The sequence below is a fragment of the Larus michahellis genome, chromosome 1, assembly GCF_964199755.1.
Source record: "Larus michahellis chromosome 1, bLarMic1.1, whole genome shotgun sequence".
Lineage (NCBI taxonomy): Eukaryota > Metazoa > Chordata > Aves > Charadriiformes > Laridae > Larus > Larus michahellis.
In genome coordinates, this window is record NC_133896.1 from 131536701 (window position 1) to 131563477 (window position 26777).

The window sequence follows — 26777 nt, forward strand, 5'->3', positions numbered from 1 at the left end:
TTCTGTGGTCTTCTCCACTTTACTGCTGCTTTGTGCCAAACATCCTAGTTGCCATAATAGCTGACAGCAGCGAGAGAGACAGGTTTAGGTATAGATTTAAGTAAGGTGAAAGAAGCGATCATTACTTTATTGTGTACTTTGCCTATACGGTTGCTGACCGCGAGGAGAGTGGGGACTGGAGAGCATGTTGGAAGCAGGGAGGGGCAACACTTTCCATAACCTGATTTTGGGGACTGGTTTGTACAGTGCTTACTGAGTTTGAAGAACCAGAGGTGGACAGGGTGGCAGTCCCATATAGCAGAGAAACCTCTAGGCTGACCAAATTCTGTCTTGACTCTTAAAACAGATTCCCTTGTTTCTCATTTTGCCTGTGTTGCTGGCAAGGCCCAAACCAGATACTTGTGTGAAACAGAGGGCAGTACAGCGTTACTGTTCAGTCTTTTTGAATAAAGTATACGCTGGATCTGGGGGCTTTGCTGTAGCTCAGCAATTCTTGAGTGAAATAACAGTCCTTAGGCAGCTGCTCTAATTTAACTAACTTAATGTATTCCTTATTGTGGACTTCAAGAGCACTACTTTGTCCTAGAGACTACTTTGGTAGAACTTCACGTCACCGATCCTTCTTATATTTGGCAGAGGTGTGGCAATCATAATTAGATCTTGATTATAGATAATTTATATACAGATTTATATGTTTTTATGTTGTAATCCGGACCATTAGCTTTAAAATTGGGTGTTCTCTACCTTAAAATGTGTTGAACAGTCCTAAGTCATAGTTGCAAAAATATGCTTTCATCATTCTGCTGAAATCAGATAGATTTCAGATTATCAGATAGTTATGGAGTTAATGCTTGCATCTTGTTGAATACACAGTATTCCAGTTTTATGGTGTCTCCTAGTCTTAAAATTTCATGAGAACATTTATTAAATATGCAGTTATTATATGCAGAATGGCAGATAACATTATATTTCAAGAATTACAATTGACTTAATGTTATGTAGGATCAGAAATAAAGCTGAGGTAGGAAGCTCTTAACTGGCAGCACAGTTCAATTTCAGGGATGAGAATCTGGTACCGGCACAGAGATTCGCTGAATCATGCAGGAATTTTCTTTTCCTTCCACCCCCGAATTTACAATTCTTTATAAAATTAAGATTTCTGCACATTTCATTACTTCACAGTCATATTTCTTCTCCTTTAATAAGTGTTCAAATAGTATTATGGGGAGTTGTTTTATCAACAGTATTCCTAAGAGTTTATAATTTGAATATAGAATATTGGGCTGGGATTAAGACAGTGTGTGATTCTTTTTTCTTCTGCTTTCATTATTTATTGCTCAGTCTTTCACACCATGTTGTTAAATGGAGTCACAAAGGTCACAGTGGAGAAGGAAAAAAAGGGAGGCATAAATACTTGATCAAATATGGAACTCTTGTATTATGTTTTCATTTCTGTGTGTGTAGATTTCTGTAGCACCTGATTTTACGTTACATCCTTGTATTGTAGTTCTTATAAATATTGAGCATATTGTTATAAAGAATTAATTCCTCCAAAGGTATAATTGGAATTCAGGTTCTTTTTTTAGTAGATTTTCAATTGCATGTAAATGATACAACCTATATTTATAGAACAAACTGAAAGATACAGCTGATTCTTTTTTTCTAGGTCTTTATGTTCTATTGCTTTCATTGTATTGCTGCAAAAGGAAAATCAGTTATAAACGAGATATAAATATAAGAATCAGAATCATAGAATCTTCATGGTTGGAAAGGACCTTTGAGATCATCGAGTCCAACCAAACAACCTACAATTTCTGCCACTAGAGCATGCCCTGAAGTGCCAAATCTACACGTTTCTTAAACACCTCTAGGGATGGTGACTCAACCACCTCCCTGGGCAGGCTGTTCCAGTGCCTGACCACTCTTTCAGTAAAGTAATTCTTCCTCATATCTGATCTAACCCTCCCCTGCCGCAACTTCAGACCATTTCCTCTGGTCCTGTCATTATTCACCTGGGAGAAGAGGCCAACACCCACCTCTCTCCAACCTCCTTTCAGGTAGTTGTAGAGGGCAATGAGGTCTCCCCTCAGCCTCCTCTTCTCCAAGCTAAACATGCCCAGCTCCCTCAGCCTCTCCTCGTATGACCTGGTCTCCAGACCCCTCACCAGCCTGGTAGCTCTCCTCTGGACACGCTCCAGCACTTCAATGTCCCTCTTGTCCAGAGGGGCCCAGAACTGAACACAGGACTCAAGGTGAGGCCTCACCAGTGCCGAGTACAGAGGCACGATGACTTCCCTACTCCTGCTGGCCATGCTATCCCTGATACAAGCCAGAATGCTGTTGGCCTTCTTGGCCACCTGGGCCCACTGCTGGCTCATGTTAAGCTGGCCGTCCACCAGCATCCCCAGGTCCTTTTCTGCTGGGCAGCTTTCCAGCCACTCTTCCCAAGCCTGTAGAGTTGCTTGGGGTTGTTGTGACTGAAATGCAGGACCCATCACTTGGCCTTATTGAACCTCATACAGTTGGCCTTGGCCCATCGATCCAGCCTGTCCAGGTCCCTCTGTAGAGCCTTCCTACCCTCAAGCAGATCAACACTCCCACCTAGTTTGGTGTTGTCTGCAAACTTACTGAGGGTGCACTCAATCCCCTCATCCAGATCATTGATAAAGATATTAAAGAAAACTGGCCCCAAAACTGAGCCCTGAGGGACACCACTGGTGACCGGCCGCCAAGAGGATTTCACCCCATTAATCATAACTCTCTGGGCACGGCCATCCAGCCAGTTTTTTACCCAGCGAAGAGTACACTTGTCTATGCCATGATTCGCCAGCTTCTCCAGGAGAATGCTGGGTGGGACGGTGTGAAAGGCCTTACCAAAGTCCAGACAGACAATGTCCACAGCCTTCCCCGCATACAGAAGGCGGGTCACATGGTCATAGAAAGAGATCAGGTTGGTTAAGCAGGACCTCCCTTTCCTAAACCCATGCTGGCTGGCCCTGATCCCTTGGCTGCCCTGCACTTACTGTGAGAGCTCACTCAAGATGATCCTCTCCATGATCTTTCCTGGTACCAAGGTCAGGCTGACAGGCCTGTAGTTCCCCAGATCCTCCTTCTGACCCTTCTTGTAGATGGGCGTCACATTAGACACCCTCCAGTCATCTGGCACCTGCCCCGTTGACCAGGATTGTTGATGAATGATGGAGAGAGGCTTGGTGAGCTCTCCCGCCAGCTCCCTGAGTACTCAAGAACATGTGATGCAATGAAGAAATGCAATCAAGAAAGCAGTTTAGCACAACTGTGGAAAAAAATTGTCTCAAGCCTCTTGTTTTAAAAACTTCATTAGGTACTGAATCACAGTTTGATTTTTCTACAATTCAGCAATTTAAATCGCTGCATATGGTAACCTTCAGTTTGAACTGCTACCTTCTGAATAGATAACAAAAATTAAGATCAGTTTTAAAGGAGTTGATGAGAGAATCCAGACTGTAAGAAAAAAGATTGTACAGTAAAATCTAGTTAAAAAGTGTAGGCAGAGAGTTGGAAATCTTAATTTGCACTTTTTAAAGTTTTAGCTGTAGGAAAATTATAATCTGCTGTTGATTAGTAATTACATTCTACAACAAATTTGAGTCACTTTGGAAACACTGTCATCTAATGGTCATATTTCCTGCTTGAATATCCTTCATAATATCATCAGCACAAGCTGGGACAGAAATCTTACAGGTATGAACGCTGCATTTGGTGAGCCAGATAGGCCTCACATCCTCAGCTGAGCCAACAGAACTTGTGATACACTTTCTTCAGTGTGAGAGCCACTTGTTTCATGTCTTCCAAAAAACATCAGCTTGTAAAATCAGCATCTTTATTGTGAAAATTGTTGCATCTGTTCAGCTGTCAAATCACGGTCTTAAAAATGAAAAATTACTTCTGTGTTTCCAGATTTTAGACTGAATAGTTTTATGAGCTATCTAATGAAATATGGGCGGTTTAAAACTGTCATTTGCTGAGAGAAATTGCTGCTTGTTCACTTGTTTAAACAACCAGTTAAACATGTTTACTGTCAATGCTATTTTTACAAACTTTATGTGTAAACAAAATATCTTACTGAACTTCTCTGTCTCTTAGGTTTGATTCGGATACAACAGAGCTCCATAGCTGGATGACCCGCTCAGAAGCAGTGCTTCAGAGTCCTGAGTTTGCGATATTTCGAAAGGAAGGCAATCTCTCAGATCTCAGAGAAAGAGTCAATGTAGGAGAAAGTACTCGTATATATGTGTTTTAGTTTGTCTTATAGTATCGTAGTATATCGTGAAACTTCATTAAAATATATGGTGATACATACTCCTAGAACTCAAACAGAAGGAACACCGTTACTCTGTTGAAGTTAGTTTTCCTGCTGCTTTTTTCTCACTGTCTGCTTGTCCATCATAAATTAGCTGTGATAAGATTGAGGAACACTGAATTTCCTGACTCTAAATATACATTTTAAAATTTCATGTTAAAACATATTTTTCTTGCAATAATTTTAATGTAATTGTTAATGTTATCATAATATTACTGCTAGTAAGTATCCATTACAATGTAGTCTCCTGAATTTAGTTCATGGCACCACTTCATGTTACCTGAAATATACATAATATATATACATAAACAATATACAAAATGGATCAAATATACAGAGAAGATTTGATGGGTTCAGATGCTTCGATACTGGGGTAGTGGGATTCATGTACTACATAAATAGATTTACAGTTAATTTTCTGAGTGCTTCAGTCTTCATTGTAGGTAAAATTAAAAAGAAACAAGAATAACAATAAAAAGAAAATGCTGCTGTCTCCCCTTCATATATTCCCATTTTGAGGAACATAACAATTTCAAGGATGGCAGATTAGCTAGCCTTGACCTAGATATTACGCTGGGTACCTGCACTGCCAGATTTCCCTAACCGATAAGATGTTCCGCCTCATATTGTCAGTTTCTAAGACTTTATGAAAGCATTAAAGGGTCCAGGAGCCATGGTTCACTTTCCATCTCCTTTCTTTTCTTTGCTTCTGAGGAGGTGGTGATGGCTGCAAGTAAAGGGGTGGAGATAGGTGAAGCAAAGCTAGCTGTGGTTCACCTATCTCCACCAACCACCAACTCTGGTGCCAGCTGGAGTTCCCAGCAGCTCTTGCCTTGCCTGTGTTGGTGCTGAGGAAAAACATTGGGGCTGGGAGGCCACTACCTACCACATTTGTTCAGATCTCACTTAGGTTGGTAAAAACATACGTAATACTGGAGGAAGAGGGAGAGAGGAAAAAGAGGTGTGGAATTTGACCAATGCCCAGGCGTTGTAAGTTTGAATTCAAGACACTGCAGATAGCAGGAGATACTGCATATCTTTCTTTGGCCTTCTTGGAAATTGAATAACTGGATGGTTAAGAAACCAATTTCCGGGTTCTTTAATGAAAAGTAATGCAGAAAAAGGATCTGCTTTGTATTGAGGGGTCTGAGACAAACCAGTAACTCTAAATAGAAATAAGACAAATGAACATGCATCGTTCATTAACATTGAAAATATTTTTAAAGACCAAGACTGGTTTTGATTTCGGAGAGTATCACTGCTTTTAAAATTAACACTTTATTGAGAAAATTAAGTTGCGTGTAGAAGTTTCTAGATGTTTTAAGGGAGAAAACATTCTGCTTATGTATATTAGTTTGATAGAGAGAACTCTGAAAGATGGCACTTGACAAGTACTGGATGGATTCTGTGTTGAACGTTTTTCAGTTAATGGAAGTCTTTGTGCACGCTTTTCAAAACCCCAAAAAAAAAACCAACAGATTTTTAAAATGCCAGGATTTATAGCTTGTCCTGACCTGGTTTTTCCTGGTCTGGTCTCTGTCTCCATCCATAAAACTAGTAGCCAGGAAGTACTGTTCAGTTCATCAATTTGAGCGGTTTCATTATTGCGTGTTAACACTTTTTGTTTCTAATTCCCTCAAAATGAGGCTCAAATCAATGGAAAATAAGATAGTGTGTGTTTTAATATATTATAATCTCTAGTAAAGCTGTAGGAGGTGTATAAAAAAAGATGAAACGCCAAAAAGGAAAACATGTTAGTGATAATTGATCAAGATTGTGTTGTACTGACATATTTTATTGACTTAGTCATACACCAGTGACCACGTCCACATGCATAGAGAAGTCCCATCTTGCCCTTACTGGCTATCATTTAGTGTTTTTCCCTATATGACAATATATGTCTATTGGTGTAGCACAGAACACCTGTGCTTGTCTGACCTACCATTTGTTGCTCACCACTCAGTAGGTGCTGAGTCCAAGAGCCTTTTCTTAATGATTATTCTTTTGAGGACAGGTTACTAGTTGGATGACTTTTTTTTCTTGTTGTGGCAGCTTGCTCCTACTCTTCATTTTTCTTGGATGAGGGGTCACTTCCATATGATATAGTGCAAGTGCATCTGTTGTATAATGGAGGGGCACAGACTTCAGAAATGACAGCCTCAAGGAAAGCTCTTTTGCCATCATTGATGATTCATCAAGTTCAAAAGCCTGCTCCCATCCCAGCTCAGAGGAGACGGAGCCAAGAGCGCAGGCTGTATGAAATGCACTGACTGTGTTTGCAAAGCCAGCTGCTCTTCAGAAACTGGCAGGAAATTAGCCTTTGGCAGATGTGTTATGTATATTGAATATATTAGACGTGCACAAAAAGCCCATTCCTGTATCTGGGGAGAAGCGAAAATATTTATAGCCCTTCTCTGCTACAAAAGAAGGATATTTGCCTTACCTGGCCAGAGAGACTGGGTGCCATAAGCATAGGAGTTTCATTGTGGAATGACCATGCTACTCCTAAATACTGAAGACACCCAAACGCTAATGCCGCAAACATCATTACGCTGCATGACACTGTTACTGTGTTCCAGTTATTATATATATTTTACTAAAACCAGACCTAACAGTGACCCAGGCCTTTTTTGTTTTTTCTTAAGCCATAATGAGCTTTCAATATTGCAAGTTCAAATATATGAAGGTTCAGGTGCAAAAAATTAAAATTTGCTAGATAGAAAATCGTGCTTAATAATAAGTCAAGTTTGAGACTATATATCAATAAACTGGGAATAAAACTCCTTGAAAGGAGTTTTGGTTAGCCAAGAAAAGAAGCACCTAGGAATTCACAATCAAAGGTAAACATATAAGGAACAGATGTAAAGGAAAATGTCAGATATCCTAGATAATTAAATTTGTTTTCTTGGCATTCTCCAAAGCCCCATTCTTGTTTGTTCGTTTTGCTTTGGTGACCTTTTTCAGATGTGCTTTGTTGGGCCTGGGTATTTGAAAGCTGAATCGCTGTCAGAGCCAGTGATGATAATGTTGCCATCTCCTGCCCCTGGGGGTAATTGGTCAGAGTCACAGGAGGTCAGGGAATACTGCTACCACGCATCCTTTTACAGAGCCCTCGGAGTAGGAGTTGATTAGATATGAATAACACACGAATTCCTTGGCCTGGCAGTGTTTTCTAGGTTACGAAGTCATTAACTGCCAACTAAAAACTCAGGGTCAAATGAAACGCTGAGCGTTGTGAAAATAGCCTCCTCACCTTCAGCTGGCATTTAGCTAAGGATGAACTTTTAGTGTTATTAAATCTGTTAAAACTAGGCTACTATACATTTGCATTGCCAGTTACAAAGTAGTCCATAAGAGAATTAATCCCCAATTGGATGAAAGCCTGTAAAGGTAACTTTTTTTCTCATATTGATGTATTTTTTCTGAAAAATCTTCTATAGACAAAAAGGGTAGAAAAGGGGGAAGTTTTATATTGGGAAATATTTTGAAGTGACTTCGCAGCTACCACAGCTTTTCATCAAAAAAAAGTGTTGATTGCAATGTACAGAATCTAAGGGTTTCAAAACTTCATAAACCTTTTCAAGCTTATGCCAGCCCGCTTGTGTCATGAATGGACCCGAGTCTAGAATCTTATCCCTTTTAGTAAAGGACAAAAATAACAAAACATAGCCAAAGGCATAAATAGGTGTTACAGGACTCCTGTTCCATTTGTTTCTAGACACTTTACATGTGTTTATGGAAATCCTTCTTCTGAAGGGCTTAAAAATCCAAGACAGAGTTTGCAGGTTCGGCAAACAATGGCAGCGTGTACAGAGTAATGGCAGGACTGTAATTAGCACTATGAAGTAACGAGGGTGAATTTCCTCCTTTCTCCCCAGATCAGGTAATTTATCTTTGTATGAGGCCCAAGACGACAGTCTTTTCTCTGGCTAGCATTGTGCTTTCTGTGTGTAAGTGTGTGTCTTCATGTAACCAGTGTTAGACCATCATCTTTATAATATATGCTAGTTACACAAAAACGAATGAAGAAAAGTAATTGACAGGAAGTTTGATAAGTATCAGATTTTCATGTTTATTTTTAAGGGCTTTGCATATAGTGCTTATATTTTCTATCAAGACCTGGAAACTTTAATCTTTCAGGAGAGACATCAACATTAATCCAAATTTTTCTGGACACAATGTATTACTGGACACTGAAGGGTTCAGTGCCACAGGCTTCAATGTCATATCATTTTTATGCATTTTTAACCTAATTTTTAGTATATTTTAGGGGTTTTTTATGATTCATTTGTGCTCACTACAGTTGCACTTGTGATAATTACACATCTGGCATTACAGATGGAGTAAAATTATTTTCAGTGTATTTTAGTGTTTTTATGATTCCTTTGAGCTCTCTGTAGTTAGTCTCATGATAATTATACCTGCATTATAGACAGAGTAGTATTAATCAAGATTCTGTAAGAAATTTTAGAACTCTACAGGTAATTAATAGACTTTTTTTTTTAAATTTGGAAAATAATTAAATTGTGCAGTGGAATGGTAGAAGATTTTATTAACTTACAAAAACTATAAATAATTAATACAGTCATCTTTAACTTATTGGGATTAAACTTCATAATCTTTTAGTGATAATTTAGTTATATATCAAAAATGTATTTAAAAAATGCAAAATATTTCCATCCTTAGTTCTTCTCTGAGTATCATGCCTTTATGTATTTTATTTCTACAAAATTGTATTATTAAAAGTTTTTGATAGAAGCTTTGGCATATTGTTAGAAAGGCTGCTGTTTAATCATTTTTGTATACACAAACGAATGGCAGGTTTAAGTAGGCTGTGGAAATGCATGAATTTAACTGAAAATCTCTCCGTAGAGTTTCAAGTGTTTCCTCACCTAGGAAAGTCTTCCAGGGAGCCGCTGCTTATTAAACTGAAGATGTTTTAACTATCACACTTTAGAAATTTTTTTAAGAGAGTTTGTTCAAAGCTGTTTATCTAACTTCCTCCTAAGCATAGCAATCTATTTGAAAAATAACATTTTCAAATGTAAGTGTACAAGATTATTCTACTAAATGCATTCTTAGACACCTAAGAAACCTACTTGAGGTTTCTTTCCAGTTGTAAGGAACCTTTTAGCCCAGAGAGTCAAGTCACACAGAATACACTTTAGCTGTGGAAATAAGCAAGGTGATCAGGAAGCCTAGTGGGGTCAGCCAGGCTGAGAAGCTGTAGCCAGAGTTGTGTGCTATCTTCCCGCGCACATCTTGGAGGACTGGCAGGGGCATACCCTTTTGTATGGGTGTATCTGCTGTGCTTAAAGTGAGGAACCCTGATTTCTGGGAGAGTCTGTTCATCAGGATCTTCGGGAGGTATATAGTCTGTTTTATTTTCGGCATCAAAAGTGGCTGTGGCCCTTTGCTGCTTCTTTGGGCTTCTGATTTAGAGCTTCTAAATTACACCTAAATTGTACACCTAAATTAGTTTAAAATCGATGAAATTATTTCCTGATGTTAATTTGAGGGGCTGTCAGATCTGAAATTATTTTACTTTTCCTCTGTATTGCTGTATGGATTTCTGCTATGTATGTTCGTATATAGTTAGATATCTACTTTAATATGCATTTTACAGGGGTTTTTTTGCCATCAAAAGAGTAAAGTAAGCAATCAAATGGTATATGGGTTTAATACCGTAGCGTGTTATGAAACCCTGGGATTTGGTTAGCGTGCTTAGTTCTTGCTGTTACCAATAGGAGCTGCATGAGAAATGAGCAAATCAATTCCCCCACAGGGAATTTCTGTTGAACACATATTATTATTCTGAAATATTGGGCTTTGAATAGCTCTTAATTTGTATGTCCTTTGTTTGTCTGTAAAATACTGACATGTATTATTTGTCAACTCTGTTGTGTTCTGATTCTCAGTTTATGTATTTGACTTTTATGACTGACTCCCTTCCTGATGGTATCTGGTACTTGCTGCTTTCACTGCAAATGGGGAGGCTGGCGGGGCAATATGACAGGTTAAATGGTCCCGAGAAATCACAAGACATCCCTGAGATTAATTACTTTCTTCTTCAAAATCCCTCTGTTGAAATACTCACCTTTCCTGTCATGCTGCAGGCCATCCAGCGAGAAAAGCCTGAGAAGTACAGAAAACTGCAAGATGCCAGCAGATCAGCTGAGGCCCTGGTGGAACAGATGGTGAATGGTAATTACATGGGAGTTGATTTAGATAATCTTCTTAGGGATTTGATAAACGCACAGGTTCATATTTATCACGAGAATTATATTAGCAAATACTGTCTAAATGGAACAGTAAAGTAATATTACCTTATATTTCTTTTATTATTTCTGAATGTTAAATCTGTTAATTAGAGAAGAAAAAGAAATTTTACCGCTTTAGTACCATGAAAAGAAACGTGTGTAAAACGTGCTCACAGTAATGAACTGTATATTAACAATCTGTTCTGCGCAAAGACTTAAATTGTAATCTTATTTTCTGAGTATGCTAAGCTTTTGAAGGTACGTTAAGTGATCTGAGTTAGAAAGCTCTGAAGGCATTACACTGAACGGTTTGAAAACAGTGCTTTCTGACTTATAATATACAATGTATGTTTTGTAATATACATTTTGCTGTAACGTTCTGTATCGTAGAAAATACAAGATTTTATTGGGTTTTGGAAGAGTTTTTTGGCATTTAGCTTTTCAAAGATAATAAATGTCAAAGCTTATACAACTCTTAAAAAAGAAAATTAGTTGTAAATTTTATATTTTTATTATTGAGTTTTCAAAAAAATATTCTGTTATGTGATTCTTTTGAACTTTTTGATTTTTTAAGGGAAAAAGGAAAACCAAAGAAAGGTAGATGGAAGTAAAATTGTAAGTCATGCTGTTGTCCTTGATATTAAAGAATCTCTAATTTTGCAATAAAATATTAAACACGGGCCAACATCTGTCATACTGATATGATTACCAGAAATATAGATCTTCAATGCACTGGGCTTCAGAACATATATTTTACATTAAATTGTTATAATGAAGAACCAAGAATTTAATTGCTAAAAATGAAATGCTTTGAGTTTGAGGTACTAACTGGCCGAGCTAAACAAATTGGATGGGATCCTAACATTATCTCATTTAAATATGAAGGTGTCATATTTTTAAAGTGACCATATTTAATGTGTGGGGCATATTTAATTATCCTTACTGTAACAACTGTTGCAAGGGTTCCTTTCCTAGGCTCAATGAGTAGGTTGAAGGGAGTTTGGTAACATTTTCACCCTCTGAAATCATTTGGGCAGTTTTCCTTGGCTGATCACATGAAAAATTATGTCATGTTTTTTTTGGACATGTTTTCTCCCTGGGAGAACTGGTTGTATGGGACTTTTAAGTCAGTATTTTAAATTTGTATGCTGACACATCAAGGTTGTTATTTTGGGTGGAATCTGTCTAGGACACATTTAGCAGTGCCCCACTCTTCTTTTTTCCAAATGCAGACTTGCACCTCAAGAATTCCAGCCTCAATTTCTTTGGATTATATAGTACTTTCTGGTGACTAATTTTGGTGTTAGTTGCAGAACTCACTAGCAAGTTATATATTACTTTTCTGGTACTGTACTACCTACCATGTCTAGTATCAGGTAGATTAACATTCTATCTTAAATATTCTCATGTGTTTTTAAGTCAAGGTTCTCTTTTTTAATCCTTCGGTCCATGGGTCCGTGCTTATTCATGCCTTATAGATGTTGTGATCTCAACTGTGGCAAGATGTACATATAAATATTTCCAATATCTCCCAAATCACACCTCTTTTAGGAAACATGTCTTCCAGTTGGGGTGCAAGCACAGGGTAGACTAGCTAAGCCAGGATGACTTTATCTGTTTCCTGTCAACTCCACTGAGCTCAGCATCATGCCATGTATTGTGGTAGCCTTGGGAGCAAGAATATTTTAGCAAGGATGACAGGTTAGTTGCCTGTGAGAATGAAGGTGCTTTTTTGTCATGGTTTTAGGGAAGAACCAAGTCCTTTGAAAAGAGAAACAATTCCTCTGGACTTAAAGCCTAAAATGTTTATTGGACTTTTCAGCTACTCCGCTGCTGCAGAGGCAATTCGAAGAATAGTATATGAAAACAGTAATTCAGTAATCACCACCAGGTGGGAGTGGTAGAGAGTAAAATGAAATAATTAACATTAGTTGAGGAAAACCGTAAGATGATTTTAACAAAGACTTTGCAAACACAATATTTTGCGAGGTGTTCAAAATTACGCTTTGAGTGTAGAGGAAGTTAACTGCCATGTTCAGCCTTTGTACTTTTGAATACAACAAATTTTCTATTTGTCTTTTCTTCCAAATCATTATGATCTAACACAGTCGCAATTAATGGGATTATCTCTAAATTGATATTGAACTAAAGGTTATGTAAAAAAAGTAACTCAACTTCATACCTACATCTCAAACTGTAATAAACTTATGCAGCTTTATATTTTCCACAGTAATTCAACTAAGTTTCTTTAGTCTTTGTCTGGTTTATGGAAATGAGTTTGGGACATATAATCTTCATCTCTGTTTTGTTGGTTTGGGTTTCTTTTTTGATTTCTGGATTCACTAAGAACAAGAGGAAAGGGTATAGCATAGGAAAGTTTTGTTGAATCTCCAAAATAAGGTTCAACAGAGCAGACTAACTATGCCTACCTACCCTCCGCTTCTAATGCTGGAACTCTTTTCCGTAACATGGAAAGGAACTGGAATTAATGCGCCTCTATGGTTTTGTGGGAGACACGGTTTAACATCTAGCGGAGGAAAGATGTACTATGGTATATTGCATGAAAAACCTTTCTAACTACCACAATTTACAAATCCCAAATGATGGTGCTCCCATCTATATTCTGTGTGGTACTTTCTTTAGGGAAACCAGTCAGTGCTACAGTTGATGATTGTCATGCATTTGCAGTGTAATCTGTAATTAAAACACTACACAAGGCAAACAGATTTAAGGCATAGATCGGTTGTGAAGTCAAGTGATGACTATTTTAACTTCATTGTTATTTTTTACTTAATGTGTATCAATTAGAGCTGGACTAATAATAATTAGACTCTTAAGATTCCACTTATGCTGTCAGTAAATGCTTGGCTTTACTTCTATATAAGATGTGCATCCTCTTTGCTCTTAAACAAGATTCTGAATGTAACAGATAAAGAATATAAAAAGATGAAGACCCCTGGTGGATTATAAGAGGGGGCTCCGAATGGTGGTGAATTTAATTGTTGCATCATTTGTATTTATTTTCTTGCAATTATTTTTACTGTGATAAGAGGGGGGAATAAATGAAAAATAGGCTTAAAATTCTGGAGATAATTGGGTTAGTTTGTTTAGGGTTTCATTTATTTGTTCCTTAGCACAGAGGAAAATATTCTGAGGAGGTGTATTTATACAGGGCACTATTCTTGCCTTACATAAATGCTTTCAAGCATTGTCAGCGAAAGTATTTTGCACTAGAAAGAACTGTCATCTCACACAGTACAGCTTTTCTTGTGTTTGTAAGCAGTGCGTCTGGATGTTGCCATAGGAAGGACTTTTCCCATCACAGGAGAAATCCTTGATGCTTTTGGTGGATGATTGTTTACCCATCCACCCGTCTTCTTCGTGGGCCATGCTCTTCCTCTCCTTGCCCATGCTTTTAAAGTCTGATGATTACAATCAATGAAAACTTATGTCTTCTGTTTACCGGTGTTTCAAGGAAAAAAATTCTGTTCTGCTTTTCTTTTCTAAATTCTGTTCTAAAATAGAATAACAGATCTGTTGATGCATGAGTGAAGCAGTTTAGCAGTTTGAGTGGACACTTGACTATTATAGTAGTTTAGCATAAAATAAATAGGGCATCAAAATGAATACTTGGAATTTTGATAGGCAGCATTAAAGTGAATACAAATGAATTTGTTGTGATAAATCACATAATTGTTAAGTGCAACTGTTCTGTGGAAGAAATACATTATCTTGTGAGTTACCGTCTCACATAGGCTTCTGAGTCAAAAGCTATAAAAACACAGATAATATTACATTATTGTATCACAGAACCATAGCAAAATGATAAATGCACTTAATAAGATATACTTCATATTAAGTGGCAATTCCAAAGTACTTGCATGTAAGGTGCTGCACAATTAAAAATATTCAGACACAATTTGTTATGCACAGTACACAAGGAAATAAAATTAATGGATGCACTTCAGATAATGATCTGTTTCCTCTGAGTACAGTATATTTATTCACTGATTATATCAGAAGCTTTTAGAATATGAAACATGAAAAGATTATGAACCGCTATTCCTAAAATGATATTGTTCTACTAGAGAATGGGGTTTATATTGTTTCTTCGCCTGCTTGTCAACTGTTGGTATGTCTTGCTGGCATGAATGAAGCGGAGTAAGGGGATCGATGTTAACATCATGAATGATTGGTGGTTGCTAAAGACAATGAAGAAATCAATACTTATAAGGGAAGTAAGTTTCAAATTCTTGATTTTTCACCAATTTAATGAGCAAATAAACCCATTGAAATTATGCCCTCATTGCATCAACTACTGAAATAGTTATTAATTTGTCATTTTCAATGCGATGTCAGACTAGCTTTCTTCAAAATAAGAAAAAATTTGACAAATTTGCCCAACTGATTTCAAGTGCAAGCAATGGGCTTTTTCTTGCATCCTTCTGGAAATGGCATACCAACATCTGATAGACAACTGTGAGTTACCTGAGCAGACTGTGAATTAAGAGAGTTTTAAAAATGCATCCTACGGAGACTGTCAGCTGGGTCTTCCTTTCAGTAGGATACTGTGTTGCCTAGTGGAGGTGCACCTCTGCAGTCTTGTACCAAACATGGCTCTGCACGCTGCAGTCTTGTACTATCCACTTCAGTTATACAAAGAGCAAAACCACTTCTTTGTTCGTCTGTGCACTTGTGGAGTCACATTGGGACTCGGAGTTTAGGTAATGAAGAAAAGAATTGAAGAAAACTGAATAATATTAGGTATTTTCACATATTTAAATGTTATGTTAAAAGGGACATATGAGTGAAAAAAAGAAAAGATGATCTGATGAATCTAGATTTTCATCTGAAATACAGTCCTCTCTAAACCCTTGAAGGAAATATTACAGTGAAAAATATTATTATGTAAGGAGAATCCATGACTGTACTTCCCCTGGCAATCGTAATCTTGCCTAAGGGTACTTTGGAGACTGTGGCAGCTGAAAAGAGAGGGAAAAGAGGAATAAATAAAAGTGTTCTTTTTATATTTACTCTGCCAAACTCATAGGCAGTGTCTTCCAGGTTTCAGAGGTTCAGAGAACACAGCAGCAAAGATATCTGCTGTCTGTTATGAGTATACAGCATTTTTATAACCACAGTCACAAGAGAACAAAAGCAACTCTTGAAATATAACATAGTTAAAGGCTCACCTTCTGTATGTGTGTTTGTTCTTGCTGTTGGTAAGATTCAGTATCTATGTGCCTGGTCATCTTTGATTATTGTTATTCAGATGTGCTATGCCATTCAGGTTTATGCTGCCTCTTCACATATTACTATATGTTCATGAGACGTTACGCTTGAAGAAAATGTAGTTATGCATACCACATCCCCAGATGCAAACACACGCACACACAAAACTAGATCACTGCTGGATTTCATTAAGACGTGTCAAAATACTATTTACGTCTTTAGGCTTTAAAGTTCATTTTGTACCCTTGCTCAGCCTTTAAACTCTGCCATCCAATTTCTGGAGTATAATGTGTATGTATAGCTGCTCCGACCACCCCGGTTGCCATTATGTCCCAGTAGTACTGGGCTTCCTATCTCTCTACATTTTTGCTTGTACTTTTTGAAATCCTGTACAATTTGCTTGGCGAGGACAACATCCTATAAACAGAGCGTGTCGAGGGAACCGCTATCAGGTACTGCACAGTCTGTTTCCAAGTGGACAGTTTCCAAGTGAGTCTGAATGGAATAGCCCTGAGCAGAATCCAGAATAGGATTTGCTGGAGAACTATGCTGCTCCTCAACAGATACGATCCCAGATTATCATTTAGTGCAGTTTACCATATAGCATGCATTATATTCATTCCTTAGAAAATTTTATTATAATAAATTTCCAGTATTTTTTATTATTTAAGGCATTTAGGTGTAATTAGGACTCCGTTTCCTACATCCTGCCTTCCAAAACTGCACATGAACTTTACTGTTTTTTATCCCAGATAAAGAAATGTTTCCTGCAGATTGGGAGTACAGGTTGCAAACAAGAGAAACAATATTGACAGTGTACCAAAAATCGTGGAAGGATAGCACTGAAGGCTTTTGTCTCATTTGCTTTTAGACTTGTTTTTAAGAAATAGAAAAACACCCTAAATTTCATTATTTTGATAAAAACATAGCTTCTGTTTTACAGGTTAACTAGTGTATGACTAAGTGATTATGTTCTTAAAAATGTTCTTAAGCGTATAGCATTACTCAATGGATTGAGAAGTTTATTAATTTTGAAATCAATATCGGTCCTATTGCTCTGTGTATCATTACATGTCATGCCAGGAGAAGAGCTTAGGGATTACATTTAAACTTCCTCTGAAAATAAATGAGATGCTTAAGTTAATATTATTTGGAACCTGAGTTCAAGTTTCAGAATAATTATAAATGATGTTATTGTAAGACATCTTTGCTTATCTTTGATATGTGTTGCCTTACTTTCTTCACAGAGTATATAGAGCTCTTTTACCTTTAAATGCTTCTAAATAATTGCCTTGTCTCTAATGACTAAATTCAGTTTTCTTTTATGAACTTTAATTTACGCATGATTATTGAACAATAGAGAGAAATAGGCAAACTATATGAAAGAAACCAGACTCTGTCTGAAAATAATTATAGAGAAGTGTCACTTATGGTTTCTTGGCTCTCAGTCTTTACTTACTGTCTACGGAGGGTCACTGTTGGACACATGGGAGTGACCTAGATGGAGGTTTGAACTGATCATATATTTATTCCTCAGTGCTTATGATATTTCTAAAATAACATGTAATGCAAAACTGATAGGTTGGATTATCAGAAACATCAAAATAACTGCAGAATATAGTTTCCATTTCTTTAAATTGGTCTTTTTATATAAAATACAAGTCTTGTACATTAAAATCTAATTACAGTCCAGACACAGTTTTAAAAATCCAGCTGTCAGGCATTTTCTTATTTCTTACAGCAGTTTTAATTAGCTTTATGTATTGTATCTCTACTTTCTGCTTTATGCCCATTCTTGTACTTTAATGCACTTTATAGTTCATTCCCATAGCAACAAAAGTACCCTGGCAGCAACTTAAAATATTTTTTAAATGCTTTCTCCACTGATGTGTAACATCTGTATATTCAGGACTGTTATTTGATGATAAATCATTAACTGGATTTATGAGCTCTCAAGTACAGAAATTGAATTGTTAAATTGTTTTCCTTTTTTTTTTCCTCTTTGTGACTTACTTATCTTTAAGCGTCGAACTTCTCGTTTTCTTTCTAGAGGGTCTGAATGCTGACAATATTAGACAAGCCTCAGAGCAGCTGAAGAGCCGCTGGATTGAGTTCTGTCAGTTGCTGAGTGAAAGACTGGCATGGCTGGAGTACCAAAATAACATCATTGACTTCTACTCCCAGCTGCAGCAACTGGAGCAGACAGCAATTACTGCAGAAAACTGGCTGAAAGCACAACCCACACCAGCAACAGATCCTGCTACAGTAAAAACTCAGTTGGAAAAATGCAAGGTTAGAGATTCTTCTCAAGTTTTTTTATGATATTGTACTTCATAGGGGTTCCAACAATGGGCCAGATTATGACTTACACTTAATAGTGTAAGTAAAAATAGACTTTCCAAGGTAATTACTGAAAATATTTATTCAAGGAAAGGAAAGACTGGTAAAGAAATAAAGACACAATAGGACCTAGCATATAGGTATTTAAAACTCTGCCCCAAATATGAAGTTATTAAGGTACTTAGAGACCTTAAGATAGGGAACTATGCCCCTAAGCTCTTTTTCTTTTTTTTTTTTTTTTTCCCCTGTAAGAATCTGTGTCTTTGATTCTTCGTTAAGAAACTGTTGCTCATCATCTCGGTCATAAGGATCTGGGCCAGAAAACTGTCTTCATGGTCAAGTCCAAAATTCTGGTATTGCAGACCACTTCACTTGTTACATACCCTGCATTTTGATGCAGGATGCATTGTGTATTCGAATGGAGGAATGTTCTTCTGTCATCATACGACAGAATTACAATAGTTGTACAAAAACAGTCACACCAATTCACTATTTATTCTCCCTAAATGTTTTCATTTGTGTGCTGCACCACCGTAGAAATTTGCTTATCTCTTTTACTGTAGACAACTCTGTAGGTGGAGATTACTTAGAAGCTAATGTTGTTTGACAGGAATATATTGATATGTAGTAATGAGTTATAACTTGCATGACATACTTGTAGAAGTTGGACTTCATGAAATCTCTGGCTCCAGAAGCTCTCAAACTGAAAACAATATTTGAAATCCAAATTTAGGTCTATCTTATCACTTCTATTTTCAGGCGTTTTCAAGCGGGCCTTGTGCTTACAGGGGTTCTCTGGTTTCTTGCAGAAAACTTCTCTTACAGCAGCTCTACTATGAAGCGTACATTTGGATTACTTTCCTCATTTCCTTTTACTTAGTAGTTGCAAGTGTCACACAGTGTACAAGGTCTCCTGAAGGTATAATAGCACAACCCCAACCTGTAATGTGTTACTGTGGGGATGCTAGAAATCACTGTGCATCTTCACCTCTCCTTTTTTACTTCATGCTGTTAAGCCTGTATATAATGTAACAGAGATGAGTCCAGGATTGTGGGATATGTGGAGTTTTTATCTTTCCAGCTCCACATGAAAAGGATGCTCCTTGGGCATGTAATTTTAATGTACAATCTATCTCATTTTCTTTGAGCATTACACTACTAACATGATATTGTCATGTGAAATTGACTTTAAACAATGGTAAGAACATCGTATTGGGAGCAGAGGAATGATCTGGTGCAGTTGGAAGCAAAACAGTCATGTTATGTGCATTGAAACAGTGGTGATTTCATGGCACTAGTGATTTCATTTGTTGGACAGCTTTATCTTGATGTTTTTTTTGTTCAAACATGCAGGATGAAATCATCCGAATGTCAACGCTTCAGCCTCAGATTGAACGGCTAAAGGCTCAAAGCCAAGCACTCAAAGAGAAAGAACAAGGGCCACTGTTTTTGGAAGCTGACCTTGCTGCTTTTACCAGCCATTTCAAACAAATACTTGCTGACATGCGGACCAGAGAAAAGCAGCTACAGACCAGTAAGTGTTCATGACAAGAAGCCAATTTGCCTGACTAGCGTACAAAGAATAGGTGTATATATTTTACTTTCCTACTTTTGTATTTGCTGTTGTCACGCTAAACTCAGTAGTACAAAAGTAGAAAGTTAGTCCTTCAGAAATTATCAGTGTGTTATATATTTTATAGTAATAGGAAAACAAGGGAACGTACATTATTAAGAAGCAAATGTCATTCTACCATCGGATCTCTTCTTGTTAGCGTGTTTATGGACAGATTCAGTGATATTTTTTGGCAGCATAAAACTCTCTTTTTTTAGTCAGGTTATGAGACAGGGCTGTCTACCTCTGTCAGTAGAGAGGAGAGACATTTTAATTGCAGGAGTGAATCTGCTCTAGATTTTCATAGAATAGAAATTAAACTCCATAAAGTTCATCAAAGAGAGCAGCTACTTTAGGCTATCTGATTTTTCATCAACTGGTGAACTGTTCCTTTTTTTGCAACACAGAATATATGACTGTTAGCTATAACATTATTTAAAATATTTGTAATTAAATGCATTTTTCAAAAGGGGAAAATGCTGTACCAAAATAGAAAGTTGACTTGGTTTCTTTTAAAGGCATGTCAATGACTACTCTACGCTTTCTGTATTTAATTATGAAATTAAAAATGAAGTATCAGATAAAAATATAAATTTATTTTTTCTCAACAGCAAAGAGATTATTTGCCCCTTAAACCAATGATATCTGTAAATGACTGCACTGTTTTGAAATTAGACATAGTGCTAGCTCCTTCTAGTGGATCTTTATAGTATTCCTCCTAAATTCTTTCATGGAGAAGTTTGGCATGATTTCATTTTTAAAGATGGATTTTTTTTTTTCAACAACACTGCATTATTGTGGTGCTGTGGTTATTTCACACATGCACACACAAGCAAACTGAAGAGGTGATGGTGCATAGGAGAACTGAGGACATAAAATGCAAGTGCCGTAGCATGTGATGAAAGAGCGAACTGTAGAATTTACTATTAAGAAGTGTAAAGTTTATTCATGACTCTAAAGTCAGGCCATACAAAGGATAAGATTTTAAGACTTTTAATGCCACACCGATTTATATGCTGAAATCAGTTACCACTCTGCCAACAGGAAAATATGGTAAATGCTAGCTTCTTTATGATTTCTTCTATATCCAATTGTGTGTAATTGCTGGTTTTGCCTCACCTAATTTTACTATAATGAGACCTTGTGAACTAACCGGTTGGTTAGTGCTGTAAGATGAGTAGTGTTCGTTGCCTGAGCTGTAATGCCAGCACGCAGGGACTTTGGTAAAGTTCTTCCTGCTTGTAGCTGCTTATTCCCACTCCCGTGCTGCAGTGTCCTCCTCCAGTGTCCTGGCCAGACACAGAAGCAACCGTCCTGGGGTGCCAGCGTTGAACAGACTGGGGAGAGTCTCCTAAACTGCTAAGGAACAGGAGCCCCCAGTCAATATTTTATGGAGCCCTGGTCTGTTGTTATTATTTTATGTGGCTGCTCTGCATCATAGGTGCTTCAAACAGTTCAGCTGTCAAGATAAGACTGTTTTCTCCCATACAGTACACGTGCAGTGATATTTTAGGTGGGATTATTATGTCAATCATATTTTATCTTCAGAAATATTAGACACAGTTTTGTCCAAAGGGCTGTAGATATGGACGATCATGCTCGGGATACTGCGTTAGGTCCATCCTGTTTCAGGAAAGTCTTATGAATCAAAAAATGTGGAAAAAAAAAAAAAAAAACCCTGAAGCTGAAGCATAGAAAATTTGGCTCTTTGGGTTTCTTCTGCTTTCTTCAACAGTGACTATTTTTCTTCTGTTGAACAGATGGAGAAAAGGCCTTATCTCCTGTCTTTATTCTAGCCTTAGTTTAATAGAAAATGCTGACATTTTCCTAGAGCATTTTAGATATTTCCATCTTTTATTTGCATCAATTATTTGCAATTATTTATTTTCTATAAATGGAAGAATTTCTTAAAGACTGGTATTTTGCAGATCAGTGGTAGTATTTGCTCCTTTTTTCTTCCCTGTACGTATAACTTACACATGCTAGAAAGATTTTTTTTGATTCATCATTAGGGTGGTTTTTTTATGTTAAAATGATTCTTGATTCTTCATGAGGGGTTTGGGGGTTTTGTGTTGGTGTTTTTTTGTTTTTTTTTAAATATTCCATTATTCCATTGTCTTTTCGGATGGATAAGGGTATTTAGCTATTCTGTTCTGCTTTCCAAAGGAGTATTTTACCCCCAAAAAAAGTTTTCTCTTGTTCTAGGAGATTGTATCCCTCAAATATTTTTTTTGTGGGTTTTTTTGAGGAGTGCGTGTGGTTTTGTTTTGGGTTTTTTTGTAGGTTCAGGAGTGCTTACTGTGTGGCACAGAGAAACTACTAGATTTCTTAATAAAATATTATTGAAGATTAACTCAGATTTTCTCTATGATTTGATTAGCATTTCCAGTTATAAAACCTAATTTAAAGCCAATTCTCTGAAACCCATTTGGTTGTTTTTTCACTATTTTGCAATGGTTTTTATGAAAGAAATACAAACTCATAAAATATGAGGAAATATGACCTCATTTTTCTTACTTTATAGAATGTCTGGGTATCCATAGGTAATTGATCCTTTTGAAGACTGTATATCCATCATTCCCTTTCTCCCTCCTCCCTAAACACATTTAGAGTCATTCCTAGAATACTGATACATAGAAAAAATAGAGGTCAGACAGTGCTTCAGACTGTTCAGTATTGTACACAAGGGAGTGAAATGGACAATCGTGGCAATAATTCAAATATGAATAATGTGATTTCTCAAGGAAATTCTTAATTTTATAATTCCCCTGGTGAAGAGTGATAGGTTGAACTTTATATTTACTTACCTTGAAATTAACTGCTTCCGTGTCAGAGAGATTTCTAGGGAGCAGCCTGGTCAGCCTCCCATTCCCTCTCAGTGCAGGAAGAGCTGTCAGTCAGTGTCAGGTGAGTATTCCCTGGCTCAAACTACTTCCCAGGTGGCAGCTGATGCATTCCAGCACTTGTCTTGCTCTATGACTGGACCAAACTCCATTAAGGTGCTTCTGTTTTTCAGTCTTGCTGCAGTGAACTCTTACCCAGCTGTGGTCTTCAGTGAGAAGCGTTCTGGTACATGTTCTCAATTTGACAAGGCTGTTCCTCAGAGGGGGTTTGTGGAGTGTCATTAGATTTTTAGAAAGTAACTAAAAAAAAAAAGTCTTTTGTGGCAGGTGAAATTAAGAATATCAAGACGGAGATGGTAAAGGAAAAGTCACACTTATTTCCATTTTTCTCTGCTTCATAAATTCATGCACTGTGCTTCCTTTCAAATTCTGATCCTTTGTAGCATCAGTAATTCTCAAAGGTGAAGTGATCATCATGTCATTGTTATTGTTGCTGTTATTATTAATCCTGAAACATTCATCTGCGTTGAATTGATGTTTCTACTATTTTTTTCACGAAGGAGTGTAGAAAGTTTTTGCCTTCTGTATCATGTCAAGATTCTTTAGACTTCTATTTACCCACCCCATGCTTACGGTTATTTTGCATGTACACCACTTTTCTTCCTAATCCGCTAGTACAGCATCTTAAAGAGGGTTCCATAACATAGAGTTCATGCAACTCAGTCTTGGCATAATTTTATAAGACAACAAACCACAGTAACATTGTATTATACAGGATTCCTTATGATTCCACTTTGAGAGTTTCTGGTAGAAGCTGTGGGAGAAGAGAATCACAGCTTTTATGAAGTCATCAATATAAAGACTTTGATGAATAGCTTCGAGTACTTGTATTACAAAATGAGTGAAACAAAGTTGTGAGAAAATCAGCATGGTCTTAAACAGTGCAGTTACTGCTGAGGAAATTTTTATGAGAAATACATGCTGTTCAATCTAGTTCATTCATTTCAGGAATTAAGTCTTTACTGAAAAGATCCCATAGATTATAGTTATTGCCTTTCTTCTTCTTTCACAATGATATGGTGAACAGTGATATTTGTCCTGACTGTAGGAGATACACATTGCAGCGTATGAGTGTGATTTGATAGTTGTCGAGATAATTGTATTCTCATTTCATTTCTGAATTGCAAAATGATTTTTGACTGGAAAATTTGGTCACAAAAAAGGAAGCTGGGAGGGAAAACAACAACAAAAAAGTATTTTACTAATTTGGAAAGCTATTTTCACATGTTTAAATATTTCTACTTACTAAAAACATAACCTAACCAAATTCTATTTGCACATTGTGGTTCCAAATTTAAACACTTTCTCTAAAATAAATATGCAAGTGTAAATGTGTTTGCCTGTCAGTTCTCAAGGGTCACAATGTTAGTCACACCAAAATGCATTCCCTACAAGTGTAATAGATTAATGCAGCAACATTTTCCTATTATGGGATAGGAACTGTACTCTGATATCTCACAGCGACATATTTGTATTTTCCCTCTGTGATATTTTGTTACGGTTCTCTCATGGGCTTAGCTCAACTATAGCTTGTGTTGAAGACATGCTATATCTTTCTGATTACTAATTCATTTTTTCACATAATACAGCAGAGTCCATGTTAACACACTGTGCTTATCATGTGGACTTTAATCCACAAACATTAGTATCACAAAGCAAATTTTAGGATAAAAAAAAAATAGGTCTGGATGTGTGTTTATGCTATGAGCACGGGGAATGTAGAGATTCATATTGCCCACAGAGAAACTGTAAATGTGATAGATTATTTAGACAGCTAAAATTAGGTAACGTGAATCCCACCGTAGGAGTTTGACTGGATTCTCACCACTGGCATCATGAGCTGCAAAACCAACATAGGCTCTTCTTAAGTGTCAGCCAAAAAGATGTTAATATGCTTCCTTGTGGATGAAAAGGCTGACACAATGTCCATCTACAAACAAACAATCAAGTCCCAAAATCTCTATCTAGGCAAAAGGCATTGAAGAGTAGTATTTCACTACTAGTAATCCAGAAAAGTGAAATAGGAAAACTATTGCTTTACTGAACTTAGAAGTGTTTTTTAAATGGAATATTTAAGAACCAAATTGGAAAGCCGCTAGCCTGATTAAAGCAACATCTGTGATCCCACTTGAACTCTTATTTAATCCTTCAAATAGTATAGAACATAATTTATTAAAATTGGACAAAACATTTTAAAATTATTATAGTCTGTGTTGGCAAACTTTCAGGGTAAGAGTTTCATGTAGTTTGGTGGAGTTTGCTGTAACGGCGAATCTTGCGGTTTTACCTGTTCTGAGGTACTCTTCACTACTGCTGAAAATAGCTAGTATTTGATAGAGCTGCTTGAAGTCAGACATTAGTCCTAAGATTTGTTTTTCATTTAAAGGAGAAAATAATTTATCGAAGTCAAACATTACATCACAATATTGAACTCCATTTCATATTTCTAAATAAAACTGCAGATTAATAGTTGTATACTCCTTTAACATATCTGAGCTGTTAAAATTATGGCTCCGTTCATTTGAAATGCTGTGTTTAAATGCATATTCTATTCTAAAGTAGGAATTGTTTGGATTAAATGATCAAAGACAATACAAATCTCACTAAGGAAATAGAAAGTTTTAAAATGCTATTTTATAAGATGGAAAATGTTTGTCTTCTCCGTTTCCAAGAATGTATTACTATTGCTTTCTGTGTAAAGAAAATATATCAGAAGGGAAGAAATTCTTGTCTTTTCTAGTACCAGGTCCTATCTTTTGTAAATCCCCAGATGTGTGTGATACATCAGATCCAGCAGGATTTTTATGAGGAAAGTATGCCATACAACGTGCATACTCCACAAAAGAGAGCTTAAATTGCCCTGGTTTTAGTATGTTGTTATGATGCCTAACTGAAAATGAAAGTTTTTTTCAAGTAGCATTCTTCTTGATCAACTAAACAATTAGGTTAAGTTCTGAAGTGCATTCTTGCAAGCATTGATGTATGAGAATGTAGCAAGCTTGCACTTAAAAACTTTTAACTGTGGTGTTTGTCAAAATTGCTTTTTGGACAGCTACATCATTTCTCAGTACAATTTTTTTCTGAAACACCAGAAATGTACAGGAGATACAAATAGGTGTAACATTTTTTTGAGCCTTTATATACTTCATCGTTATCCGGTACAAGTTGGAAATGTTTCATTTCCAAGCAGCCACGCATTTATCTGTACTTTTCTCAATTGTTGTTGAGGGCAGAGGGAGTATCTCTGCTAATGAGTTACTCATGTGTGTGCCAGATGCTGTCTATTTACAGCAGCTGTAATTTTGGCACAATAAGCACAGTTCAGTAAAATTCAGCTTTAATGCAGGAGAAAGATTAATTTTCTAAGCTTTTAACAGATGTCTTAAACAGAAATTTTACTTGAACAGAAACATTAAACACACAAACGTGGGCCATAAAAGGGAATGCTATTTCTTACTGCATTTCTGAAATTAGATGTTGGGTTAAGTACAATGGCTTATCTGTTGGTCTCTAGACACACATATTTAAACTAGTTGTCTTGGCCAGATAAGTTGTCCTGTGCCCTATAGCAAGAGAGTCAAATGACACACAACTGATAAAATGACAGAGATACCATAAACATTAGAATGAGTGTACTCACTCTTCAGAAGTTTTCTGCTTCCACAATTCTTGAACAAATCTGATCCTGACACACTGTTGCAATCTGTTGCAAAATAGCCATTGACTTCAATAAGGCTGGGTCTTTCAACAAACATCTTCTGTCAGCAAACCAAATAATGAAACACAAAATTATTTTATTTCTTTCCTTTTTCTTCCCCATCGAATGTAGTTTTTGACAGTTTGCCTCCTGCGCACTACAAAGAGACAATGAGCACTATACTTGTGTGGATCCAGCAGTCAGAAGCTAAACTCTCCCTGCCTCAGGTTGCAGTTGCTGAATATGAAATCATGGAGCAAAGACTCAGGGAGCTCAAGGTGAGTGTTCAGGCTGTGGGAACAAATTTCTCAAGTGAATAGTTTAGAGGAACAGAACGCAAAGTTGTCTGAGTCTGCCGAAGCCTGCACTACAGATCTTCAGTGAATTATAC

The 26777-nt window shown here is 36.9% G+C and overlaps 1 protein-coding gene across 6 annotated transcripts in view; it reads left to right on the forward strand.

The window, feature by feature from the left end:
* The window catches only part of DMD (dystrophin), a 1292219-nt gene that overhangs the window by 531470 nt on the left and 733972 nt on the right, over positions 1-26777 (forward strand). For all 6 annotated transcript variants that reach the window (XM_074604145.1, XM_074604126.1, XM_074604154.1 and 3 more), the window contains 5 exons: positions 4126-4249; positions 10459-10546; positions 17885-18126; positions 19528-19708; positions 26519-26664. In XM_074604145.1, the coding sequence (XP_074460246.1) occupies positions 4126-4249; positions 10459-10546; positions 17885-18126; positions 19528-19708; positions 26519-26664 (781 nt within the window). The remainder of the gene's footprint in view (positions 1-4125; positions 4250-10458; positions 10547-17884; positions 18127-19527; positions 19709-26518; positions 26665-26777) is intronic.